Below are 16,073 nucleotides of genomic sequence, written 5' to 3'. Positions count from 1 at the left end.
AAAAACAATTCACATGCAGTGAAAGCTGGCACACTTGAGTATGTAGCAATATTAGTTCACACACAGTTTGAAAAAATGTAATTAAATTAAAAAAGGACTAAAAGCAAGTGCAGAAAGGGTTTATTAGGTAGAATGTGGTAAAGAGATGGGACTGGGGGAGTGTCCTAGATCAAATCTACAGTGGGGCGGGCACTGCAAAAGCCACCAAATTTGAACTACAGTCAAGAACAGGGAAGGGGGGGGGGGTGAGGAAAAGTTTCAACAGAGATGTGAGGAATCAGAGTGCAAATTATAAAACCAAAAAAATATATACTGATCTCTGTATATTTGCAAAACAGTAAGACAACAGATATCTAATCAACAATTTAGCTCTATAATACAGAATAATACAGAAAAATATACTCAGCTCTATATATTTGCAGATAGTCTTGTAAGGCTGTCTCTCAACATATAGGTTCCACTTTAAATGCAGGCTGCTGCTATTAAGTCAAATTAAAGGGGGGTGGAGTGGGGAAGACAGTTTCAACAGAGATGTGCTTCTGTTTTCATGCTTGCAAGCATGCATACTCTCACACATGCAGCCAGAAATATAAATGCACACTTTTCTTTTTTTTAAAGTTTCTTTTAATTTTGCAGTCTATAAACAGCAAAAGCACTGCTTAGCGAGCTAAAAATAATGGTTCAATCACTCTTACTTCCAGGCATGCATACACTCACACACACATAGACATAAACACACAAGCTTTTTTTTATTTTTTAATTTTACTCACTAAATAGTAAAACCACTGCTTATGTAAAATAATGGCAACCGTTAGCTTCCTTACAGTCCTAGCTCCACAGCAGCATAGTAGGAGACTCGTTTTTCAGTGGACATTCCCCGTACATTAACACACTGCTGGAGAACATTCATTCTCCAGTCATGGTTTAATGCACATTTTGCCCATTCTCTAACATTCTTTAGGGAGTAGGCAACCTGTACATTGCCACCCTTATTGTTGAATTACTTAAGAAGAGCCTTGAATCTGTGTCCCTAACAGTATAGCACCTTCAGCTTAAGTACAGAAATGGCAATGCATTATTGCTACGTGCAACATAGAATCTGTTTTATTTTATGACATGCTAATTTTTGGACATACCCCTTGAAAAGGTCTGTTCCAATACTGCTTTGTTTATTAATTAATCCCTAAGTGATCTGGTTTGAGAGAACAATGAATGACAATTGGTAATTCTGGTATGTTTTAATCTTTATATAAATGTGTTAGTGCTTCTGATGTATTTTGTGATTATGAGCACCTTCTTTACAGAAAAGTGTACTGGATCAGTATAGTTATCTGGCTAGTGAAGTGATCCAAAAAGAAAGAAAATGTCTGTGAAAGCAAATGTGAGCTATAAAAAAGGGGGGTAGAGAATAGAGCTGCCATGATTAGGCTAACATGACTAACAAAGGTAGATAAACTTTTCTCTTTCACAGAGTACTTCTGTCTTTCATACTGTACTCCTTTGTTGATTCAGGTATAATATGTTTGGTTACATGCTATATTGATCAAAATAAACTTTTGATGTTATAATTGGTTAACTGAAGTATTTGTCAAGTGGGGGAGTCATATTGTCTATTATTGAATGTTAAGCAAGTTGGAGTGGGAGCAATGCTGTAATATTTTTTTGTAATCAAACTTTTCACACTGGAGTTCTGTGCATGTGCACATGTATGTACGTACACAAGTGCATGCATGAATGAGTACGTGTGGGTTAGAATTAGATTAAGGGTTAGGGAAATGGGAAAGATGTGTATGAAGTATGTCTGTCTGTATGTCTTGCTTAGTGGTACTATTAAGAGAAAGGGTGTTTAGTACCCTATTGTGTAAGGTTTGGGTTAACACCCATGAGTAAGGTGGTGTGGGTTGAAGGCTTCCCTGATCACCCTTGCTCATGCGTGATAACCCTGGCCCTGCTTATAACTTACTCAGGCACTCCAATCCTACAATGTGTTAAAAAGGTGCCGCTTCATTATTAAATCTGTGAGTAAAGCTTGAAGCTGGGACATGAGTCTCCCCTGTTCTAAACCTGCTGCTACTGATGTAGTTTATGCAAGTAAGACACCTTGCTCCTAAAAATGGGAGTTAAGGAACCCCAGTCCTAAACCTGCTCCTGTAACTGCATGATAAGGATGTAACTGGATGGGTAGACACAAATTTACAGCAGGGTCATTATGTCTGGCAATGCTCTATTTCAGAGGTGAGCATTACTGATTGCTTAAAAAGGTTGGCAAGAACTTCTAAGTTTGTCTGCTTAAAAGTGCATATGGCTAGTTGTCTTTTGGCCCACATGATCTCTTATCTAGTATGTTTCTATTTTCTTAAGGCAATCCAGATGTTCATGATAGTCAGTGTTGCAGTACTAAATCTTGGGACTTCTTCCAGGCCCAATTACAACAGTCTTCACCATCTCTCAGATGGCAGACATTCTTGCAGTCTGATGTCAGGACCGTGGTGGTATAAAGGTACTTCGGTCAGCACCATCTTCATTTCGTTCTTGCCATGCTGGTAAAATGCACAAGACTGCATATGTGAGCATCATCAGTCCATTGGTTGGCTTGAAGTGCTAGGGGATTCAACTAAGTACCCCATTGGTCAACTGCCTTTATCTTAATAGTATTTTGAAAAATATCAGTCATTTAATGTTTAAAAAACTCAGTTGCATAGCATGGAGGGAAACAAATACCCCAGGCTACCAGTCCTATTTCTTGTTCTGTTAGGGCCTCAGCATAACATGCCAAGCTGTCATTTTTTTTCTGACAGAGTTAACAAAAAAAACAATAACATCAGTTAGAATCTGTTAGGGCTTAGTTGTTGCATGTGGGTCTATATCACCAAATAGAAAAGACTGGTGATCCAACGGTGTTTACATCGGAAATGCTGCTCATTGAAGTGTTTATTAGGAGAGTGCAGTACAGTGAAGATAGGAAAAATTGTCCTTTCCTCACTGTAGTGCGATCTCTAGTTGGTATATATAATTAGTTGGGGGTGTGGGAGTGCAGCCCCCCCAAAAGAGAGACTTTGATAACCGGCATTTTTGATGTAAATGCTGTTTGAGCTCTGGTGTTTTGATGATGTGATATAGGCCCATTGCATGCTAGTGTGTCCCCAAGCTATCGTCCCCAAAAATGTCAAATGCTAAAAAAATCTGCAGAACGGCGAAGATATCTCTGTATTTGACTCCTCCCTCTCCCATTTGGAGATCAGTGAGTCAGGGGAGATACCTTTCCAGCCCCCCTTAGGTCAGAGTCTGCTGTTATAGCCCCACCATGAATACATCACAGTCCTCACATGCGAAAACCAGACTGATGTCTGTTAGCTCTGGAACACTAAGCAGCCATGGCTTTTCACATCTGAGTGCTGGTGACCAAGGTTGAGGGTGGTATTCCCTTAGTAATAGTTCTGGAGGAATTGCCTGGGACCCTTTGAATGACACCAAAAAATATCTTTTGCTAATATTGCGGCATCATCCTTGGAGAAGGTAGATTGTTGCTCAGTGCTAGACTCGTACCAGCTTAGGCCAACACATTCGAGCTCCATTGTGTTTCTCCATATATTTCAGAGAAGTCCTTCTCAGGTCATTTACATCCATGTGTAAACGACAAAGTTGTAGTGGTTCTTGTAGTTCAATGATCTGTGAGCGTGCTTGGTCTGGTGGATCCTCACCCCTTATATGCACCTGACCGTGACCCTCTCCTTGCTCAGCTCAGTGAGTGGAACATCTGTGTCTTATGATGAAATACTCTATGACTGGGATGTTAGCTTATGTGGAGGTTTGCCTTATGATCTAACGAGTTGAGACACCATGCATTGACGCTCACAAATGCTGAGGCTTTTCTCAGATTGAATTTATCGTTGTGTTTATGACAGCCTGTTTGGTAATTTTAGAGGCTGTATACAAGAACTTTTCTTCGAATGAAAAAGTATAATTATATCTGTCACACAATGCATCTGTTTAAGAAATAGATAGTTGTCAGTAAATATGAGACAGTTACTATATTGTATCAGAATGCCCATTTCCACCAGGCTGGTTGTAGAGACTGGAGGAAAATGCTTATCCATGGTTTGAAATTATTACTTCATGGATTACAAGAGGAGGTGTATCTGGGGATATAGAACAAGTTTACTTGGGTCCTCTGTAAGTGAAACTATAATGTTCAAGCCAAGACTATTGGAGCAATGCTTCTCTGTGTGAAAACTATAACGACAGGCTAATATAGGAGTTTATAGCAGGTTTGCTGGGGTGCTATTTTGCTAAGCACTGCAATCTTAATATAATATCACAGAGTAATGCTCATTTGTGTGCAAACCAAGGGTTCATCATGCAGCCATGTACTCTGGGAATATTGGTGGTTGGATTCTAAGTGCCTGCATCTATAAAGAGCACGTCTAACCACTGTTGCAAGGTGGGCAGTGTTGCACAAATGTGGCAGCTTAATGCAGGCACAGAAAATCCCCAAACAAGCAAAATAATCCACTGGCCCAGTGCACTCTAAGGTTTCCTCAGTAATTCCCAAGCCCTGGTGATATTAGGCTAGAGTGCAGACTTATTTTTTTCAAATATAAAATCAGTTTCACCCTTTAGCAATACTGGGTCTCTCCATCTGTAGTGCCTGTGATAATTTATTACCTGTTGCAAATATCTGATAAGGACCTGATATACTCCTCAGTATGAGTCTATATGGTAGTTATTTGAAATGTTTGCCAGATTAATCAGAATTCTTAACTAGCCTCACTTAGTTTGTAATGCACTGTAAGGGGGTAACATTCTTATCAGATTCTTCATTAAAAAGCCAGTTCTCACGTTGCAAGTGTATTTTGTATTGGAGAAAATAATGTTTCTTCAAAATCAATGTCTAGGGCAGAGCTAAAATTCTTATCAAGAAAAGATGTCTTTTCAGTAGAAATTATTTCAGCAAGAAAAAATTCCAAACATCATACTTATATGTAAAACCACTTTATCTAGTCTTGCACAAAGATAGGGTAGTCATAGAACAAATTCCACTTTAATTCCCAAAATAACTATGAAAGTTAATCTTACATCTTTCAGTAGTTTTTCCTAATTATTCCAGTTAAAGAAATCACCTGCTGCCCTGTATGGATATGCATAGACAGCTTCATTTTGTTAGTGTAGGAGAAACAATCTCAGAAAATAATTATTTGCATTTTATGCTGATAATAAAGCAGCAAAGAAAGTGTGAAAAATACTATCCAGGTGATATCCAAGTGCATCAATCATCATTAAGAAAAACATGACAGTTCTCTGTACAACCTGCAGCTTATTCTAAGAGAGTTATGGAAGTACCTTTAAGAATGCTTAAACAGATGGTACGTGTGCTGTTGTGATTTGGAATTTTTGAAGTAGTTTTGCTAGGCATTACAGGTTGGATGTGGTCTGTCATCCCAAATTTTCTTTTAGGGCCACTGATGTTTGGGGAATTCTTTCATGATAGCCCACAGGAGGGTCTGCTTGGGTCTTTGTCCAACTGTTGGAGGATGAACAGTTCATGACAGATCTGAAAGTTATGTTCTTACTGTAATAATAGTTATTCGTGGTTATGCTTCATCCACCTCACATCTCTACCCCCACCTCCCCCATGAGGCAGAAGGGGGTTCCACTTGTGTTGTGTAGGCTTTCTTATATTCTGCTTATGAGCAGCCTTTTACAGATCTGAAGGGTGACGTCAGAGTACAAGGATTTATGGGTAATGCAGATTAAATTGAAGTCAGGAGCAGTTAAGACTGGAGCAGAGCAAATGGAGAGATGGTACTTCAGCTCTAATGGTAAGGGCAGTGAGCTATTACCATACGGATGTATTAGTATAAAACCTTTACTTGTCACACTTTTATTCACATTTAATCTCGCTTTTTTTTTGTCTTTGAATGCAACCATTAATTTTATATCACATTATATGGTACCTGTCCATTTGAATACATCTAATATTTGACTGCCCGTCCTCCTGGGCAGGATTCCCCAATCCTACAAGCTCTCCCATACCTTTTTGAATGATCTCCTTTAAATCTGATTGCTGCAGATCTTCTTCAGCACTTATCTTTTGCTCCAGACTGACTTTTGAACTAACTCTTGAAGATAGATAAATAACCATTGCTAGAGAGATATGTGCTTCAAGACAACGAAAGACTAGTACAACTCTAAAGCTCCCTGTTCAGTATCTCAGTGATAGTTTAAAAGGAGTTCTCAAATGTATTCAGAATGCATTCATTCTCAGCTACCAAATTATTTAGTGAAGGTTGTGGGTGGCTGTAAGTTGTACCATCAAGTAGTCTATAGTATGAAAGAAAACTAAAGACCATGGTAAAGCCCGCATTGATACATGGAGGACATTCATTCTTTGCACTTAAGGCACCCAGAAAGAAACTAAACTGGACAACTGGATGCTATGAGGTAGCAAGATAAGAAAAATAATTCATTTTTAAAAGGTGATGTGGTATACAATATTTCAATTTTAAATGATCATTTGTCAGAACTGGCTATCATGGTGTTTAAGTGTTTAAAAGTTCTACTTACATTTTTTTTAATTATTTAGAATGGGCCATTATGTTAGACTGCTAAATTTTTACTTTGTTCCAGGCACATCTTGCAACATTTCTTCATAAAAACGTTTGAGAAAATATAACACATCCTGTAGCTTGAAACTGAAAGCGTGAGTGTAGAATCCTAGAATGTACAAGGGACTTGGCCATGTGGTCACTTACGCCTTGCTAGTCCCCAGCCTTACAGCTCATCATCTTTTTCAAGGAGCAGTAGGCCAGTCTTACCAGATGCGAGGGAAGACAGTTGCTGGTGGACAATGGCTGCAAACATGCACCCATCCAGTATGCTCTCAAGATTTATTGTTTAATGGGAGTTCAAGTATCTGTCATTTTTCTAACCCATGAAGGCTTCCTGTGTATGCCTAGTATATGCTTTTGTCTAAATGTTCTTATTTGAAATGCAATGTCTCTGCTGTTAAACAGTTTTATGATTCATCCAATTATTCTATAGTTCCATAAATCATTTCCCAAACTTACACCATGGCTGACTACAGTAAAATCTCACTCCCCTAGACTGTCAGCCTTGTTTTGTTCAGTACTATTTGTAATGACCATTTCCTCCATGTGGTTATAAATAAAAAATCTTTGCATTCCATTAGCTGCTTCTTATTTTATCTGCTTCCTTTGCTCTGAATCTATGTCAGCGTACTGTGTTGTACAAATTCTAACCTCTCACCTTTTTTTTTTTTTTTTGTTTCAGGTGTGAACTCAAAAACTGATACAGGATCTAATGATGACCTTACACTTGACCTGCGCAGAGGTAACAGTAGTTGTTTATTTCTATATGATAAGCAAGCAAGAATTCCTGACAGAGTGGGCATTATTGTGGAAATAACTCCACCTATTCCTTGAAGGGCTTTATTTCCCTGATGTCAACAAGCCTGGAGAACATTATTGCATTTAAATTTTGATGTAAAATAGTTTCTTTGTGTTGTTTCAAACTTTGTGCAATAGATTTAATTTTTATAGGAAATGCTTTATGACCAAAATATTCTCTCTCTCTGTCATATGCACGTGCACATACTCGCGCACACACACACACACACACACACACACACACACACACACACACACACACACACACACACACATGCTCAGCAGTTACACATTTTGACTGAATACATTTCAGATGTCTCATTGTGATGAAATGAATGATAAAAAAAATAATCACAGTGCAGCAGGGTATTACAGCTCCCTCCCATTCCTCTTAACTGACCCTGATTTTGTCGTGTAGTTTTGCACTGTCCCTGGTAAACGTTTCATTTTTTGGTAAATTGCTGAGGATGGTGCTGCCGGACATTATACATTCATACTTATTGTTTAGACAGTGCATGCTGATGGAGTGCTTGTTGCAGTGTAAATATGTTGGGAGGAAGGCACACTCTCTCCATGTTTCTCTGCTCATTCTCTCTCGGTCTTTCTCTCTTACATTCTTTCTCTGTTTTTCTCACACATACGCATGCCCGCAGCACACACCCACACACACACACACACACACAATGTCATTATCTTTTTTCTTCATTTCTTTCTATCACGCGGTGAGGGGAATGTAAAATGTCGCATCCTTGTAAATGCTGCTGCAGTTACTTTTTAAAGTTTATTATTATTGTTTCTGTCATTATTATTATTATTTTATTTGCTTGTCATGCTTTTAGTTTTTCTTATTTTGCATTCACCAAACAGAAAAGCCACATTTAATGAGCCTAAAAAAAAAAAGATGTTCATTTACATTGTTTCAATTCATGCTTCAAAGCAGCTTAATATGCTGCCATGAAATCGTACACTTGTTTTCCGGGCAACATGTGTACATTACACCCAGCTGGAGAATGTTCGTTCTGCTGTAGGCTGGCGACTTGCATTTTGCCCATTATCTAAACACTCGTAATGAATTTTATGTTCCAGTTTAAACAATTACGCATTTTTATATTGCCCGAGGGAGTCAGAAATTATTTTAGGTCTCAGTCGTGTGGTCTCCTATCATCTTAATGTATGCTGAAACTTGATCATTTAGACTTCTCAAACTTCACTAGCATACCATATTTTCCTGAATGTGTATAGTTTTCCTTTTGTTGAAAATTAATCTTTTGCCATCAGCTTGTATCATATTTTCTGGCTTCTCTACTTTTTACTGATCCCATATACTTTCCACTCTGTCAGCATCACAATGTGGTTTTGTGCACTCCATGAAAAAAGACAATACCAAGGACTGATCCTGGTATAACTCGGGAAATACCCTATTGACACTCTTACCTTATTCAATGCAGTTGTCTATTGTATTCACATCAGTCACATACATAACTCATAGCTAGAGGATCAACTAGCTTAATGTACCTCTCCGCCTTCTACGGATTAATAAGGTAAGCAGGGAGTTTGAGAGAGTGTTTGACTTCCAAACAAGCTGCATGCAGCTACATATCCAGGGAAAGCATATAGGGATACAACAAACACAAAATGAGTAGCAGGCGAATGATATCAGACAGAGTAGTTTCCATTTTATCAAATTTTTTTTTCAGTTAATGCAGTGCACACAAAACAAAATATAGAACACTTTTATTGGACTAAAATGCTAAATACTGTAACTGTACACAAATCTAAGCCATTGAGTTGACAAGCAGTTAGCTCTATGTTACGTTAGAGTTTCATTTTGCATAAGGTGCTACAAAGATTGTGCATTAGAATTATGCATCTTTCATCATATATCTGTAATTCTGTCACTGCCCCCCCCCCCCCAGATCTTGTGTATACCTTGTAAAATAATAGCACTTTTCTATGAGATTGTGAATAGACAGGTAACACTTTGTGATGTGCATACTCAGCTTGTGACTCTTTCTTCATTCTGTGAGTCAGCACTTTGCCAGTAGTTATGAATCAAAAACTGCATTTGAGATTCATATAAGCTCAGACTTAGTCTCTCCTGACATGAAAAGCTCATGCAGTATCATTTCATGAGCTGAAGTGTCTTTTCAGTGTAACAGTGTTGTAAGGAGCAAGAATCATTTTGACAGAGACATTAAGCTGTAACTCTGCGGATGTGGAGTTTTGTAATTGCTTGCATCCTTTGAGATTTATCACAATTCCCAAATGTTCCCATTCTCTCCATAAACATTTGATGCTTGCATCCTTTGAGATTTATCACAGTTCCCAAATGCTCCAATTCTTCCCATAAACATTTGAGACCACCTCATAAGGAACTGGAAGAAATCTACATTTTGATTATATTCTGATTTCTTGGCTCATTGGGGAAAACTCCAAGGTCCTTAAAATCAAATATGCAAGATATCTGATTAAACTTTTTCAAGACATACCCCCTTCCCTTATTAATTTGCAAAGCAAAAACTTAACAGACCCATCTGAATCGTGGAAAGATCATTCATCTAATATCATCTCTAATGCAACTTATTAATTTTATTTACATATTTAGGTATGTATTTATGTATTTACTTATTGTTTTGAATTAATACATTTAGAAGTTTTGGGAACATTATTTCACCTTCTAGACAGTTGTTACCCCCTCACTGTAACTCCACTTCATACTTGATTATAATGTGCATTGACACATTGCTGTACAGTTACATATATTAAGACATGCATATATACCTTCAGATATGTAATTTAATATTGTATCACACAACACGTATTTATAAAGTTCTATGAGAAGTACATATCACTCTGAACAAATAGCATGGATTTCTTTACATTAATACATTGCCACAGACTGTTTGTTTTGATAAGAAGTAGTGAGAGTATTTGTTTCCTTGTAAAAATGTGGTTTATAACCACACTGAATGTTTCTTGAGAGATGAAACATTTTTCTTTTGAGATGAAAAATTGTGTTTGAACAGAGATTTGATGTACTGCAACACATGCGACATTAACTGCATCACTTATGGAAGCATGAACCTGCCATTAAAGTGCTTTGGTAAAGGTATACAGCATATTGCAAGTTGTTAGCAATATGTGACCCACCATGCTGATGGAATAAGCAGTGTGGTTTTACTGAGCTGTTTTAATTATTAATGTGGCATAACTTTGTATGTCATGGACATATTGAGTGGAATGTTTCTTTTAGATTGCCATCATGAAGGTTTTAAGCACTTTACTTATCAGAGACTTTGGTCTTTGGACACCATATTGGTGTTTGAGCTCCCCTCCCTCCATATAAAACTATATGTTCATAAGTGTTTACTAGGCTAACAACCACAAGGGCCTTTTTAAGCTTAGCAATGCATCCCAAATCTCTGACAAGTTCTGATATCCTTGATAAATGTAAGCAGGGGCTTGGGAGATGAACCATTTGCAGGTTGCCTTTGTCCATTAGAGACATAGTTGCCAAACCAGGGATGAATTTCCTGTTCCCCACCCAGTTGTCCATGTTGCAGTTGAATTGGGTTAGGGAGGAACTCTGCTTCACATGGATGGGGAGCCTGTTCAATAGATGGGGGTAATCTCTGGAATACATACCTGTCTTTCCAGCAGGTCCTACTTGTATCTTAGGCAAGATTTAAGTCTTTAGAATGGGTAATACTGGTACTGTTTGTTTTGTAGATATGCAGGAGGTCCATCCAAGTGGGGTCTGACAGTGCCCTTTGTCAGGCGTAGATCTCCCCTCAAAAGCCTGTAGGAGACAGTACAGGGATAGAGCCTTGAGACAGTCTGCATAGGACATTTAAGCCCTATATTCTTTTAGTGAGGAACTTCTGTGGATGTTCCACTTGTTGGATATGCCTGGTTAGGTACATACCAAAGGGGGCATTGTACTCAATGGTAGGTCTGATGAATACAATGGAACAATGACTTCCTTGGACTTAGATGCCATACCTTTGATTATAAGTTACGCAACATAGAAGGGCTTCCTCACTACTGTAGACACACGATGGTCAAAGGCTAGATTACTATCTATTTGTGCCCCCAAGTCCCTGACTACTGGGTCAACTCTAAGAGGTGTGTTCTCAATACGATTATTACCAGGGGTGAATGACTTCCCGAAGGCTAAAATAATGTATATCTTGGGATTTCGTTTTAGTCCATAGTGATGACACCAGTTGTTTGTCAGTGTCAGCCCTTCCAGGAGATCATTTGTAACAGCGTGGGTTTCAGTGACTGCTCCTAATTTGCAATCATCTGCAAATTTAGTCAGCCAGAAACCACTGACATTGGCCTTGACTTCAGAGAAGAAAATGCCAAAAAGTGGTCCAAGGACTAATCCATGAGGGACTCCACTTGTGACTGGCCTCTTTGTAGAGGTGGACTCCCCAGTTCTAACTTCCTGGGTCCTGTCTGTGAGCCAGTTGGTTATCCACCGGTTGACATATGAGTTTGTACCTAACCTTTTGAGTTTATCAATAAAATGCCCAAGCGGGGTATTGTATCATATGCCTTGGCCAGGTCAAGGTAGGCAGTGTGAACCATTTTGTTCTTATCCATTGCTTTGGTGACCTTCTCAAAGACGTCCACCAGGTTGAGTAGGCATGATCTGCACTTGACAAAACTAAACTGGGTTGGTCCATTGTCTGGAGGTTTACTATATCACTATTGGTCATTTCCATGGCTTTACAGATAAAACTAATGAGACTTATGGGTCTGTAGTTTCCAGGGTCTGTGGATGGCAGAGGGATGACTGCTGCTGTTCTCCATTCATGAGGCCTGAAGCCTGTTTGGAGGCTGTAATTAAATATCCATTCCAGAGGCCCTGATATGTTATGTTTCATGCTAATTAGAAGGCATCCTGGGCCCGTTGATGCAGTGCACTTGGCCTTAGAGAGAGCATTAAGGACCTGTTCCCTAGTGATAGCAGGGAGAGTTATATTAGATGGTATTTACTGAGGGAAGGTTGAGGGGAGAGGGGGTAAAGTTGGAGCTGAATTTGTTGGCGAGTAAGTTTTCTATATTTTCTGGCTCAATGTAGGTGGCTCCATTTACAATGAGCTGTGCACACAGTTGTGTATTGCCTTTGATGTTGCGGACATAGCTAAAGAATGCCTTGTGGTTGTCTTTGGCCTGGGAGGCCAGATTCATCTCATATTTGGCTTTGGTAGACTTTATTTGTCCTCTGAGATGTTTGTTTAGTTTGATGAGAGTGCTTTTATCCTGCTGGGTGCTGCACCTCCTAATTTTTGCCATGATTTTCTTCCTTCTGTTATACAGCGTATTTATTTTGTGATTCCACCACGATGGCTTGTTTTTCGAGTTAGCTCTGTACTTCTTTGTGGTGGGTGCAGCTGCCTCTATGCAGCTATTAACATGCTTGTACAAGGTTTCTTTGAAAAGTTCTGCATAGGCAGCAATGTTCTTGGAGCTTATGGGGGCTTGAGATTTTGCCAGGTTATCACTTAATAGCAGGAGGTTAGCCTTAGGGTAGTTCTTGAATATTCCAGGTTTAGCTGGGGATCCAGGTTTTATTTTAACTTCAAAGGAGACTATTTTGTGGTTTGACTTTACTAGGGAAGAGATTACAGTAGGGGCTGTGCAGCACCCTCCCAGATCCAGTATGGCTGCACATCTGGTTCAGGGAGTTTGTGTTCACAAAATCTAGGAATCTCTGTGCCCATACTTTTGTTGGTGTCGTATAGAATTCCCAGTTAATAATGTGGTAATTAAAGTCGCCAATGAATATGGTATTGGGTTGGATGGTTAGTGTTTCTAATAAGTTTAAATATATGGTATGGGTTTCCTGGGTCATAGAGGGGGACCTATAGCTGGCAAGGTAGTGATATTGGATTTTGCCTATGGTGGTTTGAACATGGAGCAGCTCAAGTGCATTGTCCTGTTTGACCAGTCTTGAGGTATATTTATTTTTGATGTAAACAGGGACACCTCCACCATTAGTCCCTGTCTGTGTTGTAGCTGGTCCAAATGTGTGGAAGGAATTATAACCTTGGACTAACTACTATTTTTGGGGTAGGGATAACATATCATATATTGCTGTAGTTAATTTTCGAACAGCATTTATAACCTATCTTAGTCCAAGGTATGCCATGTGGGAAAGTTGACTGGCCTATCCCATTTTCATTAGTGCCCTGGGAGCACATCCCCAAGGAACCGGGGAAGTACACGGGCTGTGGCACAGAGTTACAGACCCACATGATAAATGGAACAAACTTTTGTTGAACTGGATCAGAAATATGTCACAGCTGCAAAGAACTGTAGAAGCATATAGCTAAATGTTTTTCTAAATGCTTATAATATTCAAATCTTATAAGTTTAATAGCACTAGGACATGGAAAATGTTTATAGTGTTATCCTGAAAAATTTTTCAAGGTTTGAAACTTCAGACATAGAATAGTGCTAATATGCAGGAAAAAAAGCCCAACAGATTCAACATCTTCATAAAGACTATTAAAAATATAACTTGCTTCCAGGTACCAATGAGTACACAAGATAGGCAAGAAAAATTCACTCTGATATTTGGATAGTCCCTTTTAAGAGTAATATAGTTCATTAGCCATGTATGTATTCTTATTTACATATGGCTATAATATTAGAGAACCGCAGCTGTAGCCACACAGCTTACTGCATGCATTGACACAATTATTCGTTTACTTGCAGACAAATTTAGGATCATAGCTAACTGTTGCCATATTTTTCACATCATAGTGGTACTGCTAGAGGGGGTCTGTAGACAACAGTCTGCCATTAATACCATCTTATCTAGGATCATATAAAAAATACTTAGTCCTTGAGGTGCAACTTGCCATTAATAAGAAGAAAAAGTGATACTACTCACATGACTTTAATGGGTAAAAACCTTTGCGTCTTGCATGATATAATCCATACATTTTAGAGTGGAGGGCTGTTCACTTAAAGTTTCCTAGTTTCCCAGGTTTGCATACTGCCTGAATTTTCTGTTGGACAAAATAATGCTGTCTGTTTTGGAACTAGTATTTTTTTCATTTTTGGTCACTGCTTTATTTAAAGTGTCCAGTCTTAACTGTATAAGGAGTTCTGTTTAGTTTTCCCCAGGGAAAGTGGTGTTAAAGACCAAACTCTAATGATCACACAGTTGTTAATCATTATACATTCCCAGTGCAGCAAAGAAAAAAATTTCATGTTTAGATGGGCGTTGCTACACTCGGCTTGATGCCTTTATCCTGCAAACCGTCTCCTTTATTGCTTTTAGATGTAGATGTGATGGACAATCCTCTGACCTGTGTTGCTTACAATAATTGCTTTGCTTTGTTTTATTCTGTAGAACATATACTGTTGACTCTTCATTCTAGGAAGATGGATTATTTTCCATGCTTGTAATGCATTTTTCTCTGAATGACTTTTGCCCCCCATGCCTGCCAGCCATCAAGCCTTCTCTAGGTTAGACAGTATCCATTCACTCCTGTTATAGTGATTTCTCAATCCAGAGTGAGAACTGCCCAAATGCAGCCATCAGGGTGCTTTGTGTACTCACTGGCATTCTGGTTGTGAGAGCATTTTGAATGGCCTATCCCCCCCCGCCCCCGGTTAGGGAAGGGGGAATCAACAAACCATATCATACTGTGGCTTATATTTAACTTACCTGTGAGTGCAAACATCTGCACTCACTCTGTTTAACCTACCACTCACTAGTGACTTGGTGATCCTAGCTCCTACCCCATTAGTGACTAGACTTGGTGATCCTAACTCCTACCCCATTAGTGATTTGGTGATCCTAACTTCTATCTCATAATACTCTGTGTCACCACACCTCCATTGAGAAATAATATTAGTATATGTGTTTTGTCTTCTTCCTGCTTTAAGAATTAATATGACTGCATAATAATTTAAATCTTTGAAAGAGACTTTGATAGTTGGTGCAGGTTTCTGACACATTTTTCTGATCCCACAATGTTAGCAAGATCCTCAGGTATTACGTCTTAGGATATTTGATCTCTCTTCTGGCTCCAGTTCTAAGTCAGAGAATAACTAAAATGTATGGGAGCATTCTTTGTGTGTGTTATAATATTACATGTGACTCCCTGTTATAATGGAATGTCAGGAGTTTAGGGGATCCCTGGGTCTTAATAATATCAGTTCAGTTTTTATTACCCAGTGTAGGTGCACCTTTTAAAGCTGTTCTGTTATTGAGAGCTCTGAACCTTATGGCACTAGTTCAGGGTGTTGGTGATGCAGTAGGGAGCACCTCTTCCTAAGTGTTAACACCTGGTGTCTGGAATACAGAGTTTCCCTTAACATGTACATAAACACAACTATTAAGCCTGGTTTACACCACAATTTATTTGTTTGTTTCTTTTCTGTGTTGTTCTTTCTGGTTTACCTCAGTCCACTATGCAGAGCTATCATTCTAAGCCTAAGGCTGGAGTAGAACCCAAAGGCATGCTGGGGAGTCATGACACTGACTGCTTCCACTCGAGGATTTTTTCATTTATGGCCTATTGTTTGATTTCCGCCTCCCCTCCCCTACACCTGTCTGTTATATCCAAGGGCTGCTCCCCTAGAGGGACCATGCTGTCCACAGGGAATGCCTAGACAAATGCCCTTTCCCCTGGGATAGAC

General features: G+C 39.0%; 1 protein-coding gene across 1 annotated transcript in view; it reads left to right on the top strand.

Annotated features, from left to right (window-relative positions):
• The window catches only part of SLC12A7 (solute carrier family 12 member 7), a 2,260,604-nt gene that overhangs the window by 878,103 nt on the left and 1,366,428 nt on the right, over positions 1-16,073 (top strand). Inside the window, exon 2 of the mRNA XM_044065144.1 lies at positions 7,291-7,350. Coding sequence (XP_043921079.1) covers positions 7,291-7,350 — 60 coding nt within the window. The remainder of the gene's footprint in view (positions 1-7,290; positions 7,351-16,073) is intronic.

Source organism: Protopterus annectens, chromosome 3.part0 (assembly GCF_019279795.1).
Source record: "Protopterus annectens isolate FY-2018-M chromosome 3.part0, PAN1.0, whole genome shotgun sequence".
In the NCBI taxonomy this organism is placed as follows: Eukaryota; Metazoa; Chordata; order Ceratodontiformes; family Protopteridae; genus Protopterus; species Protopterus annectens.
This window is presented reverse-complemented; position numbering and strand designations above follow the sequence as displayed.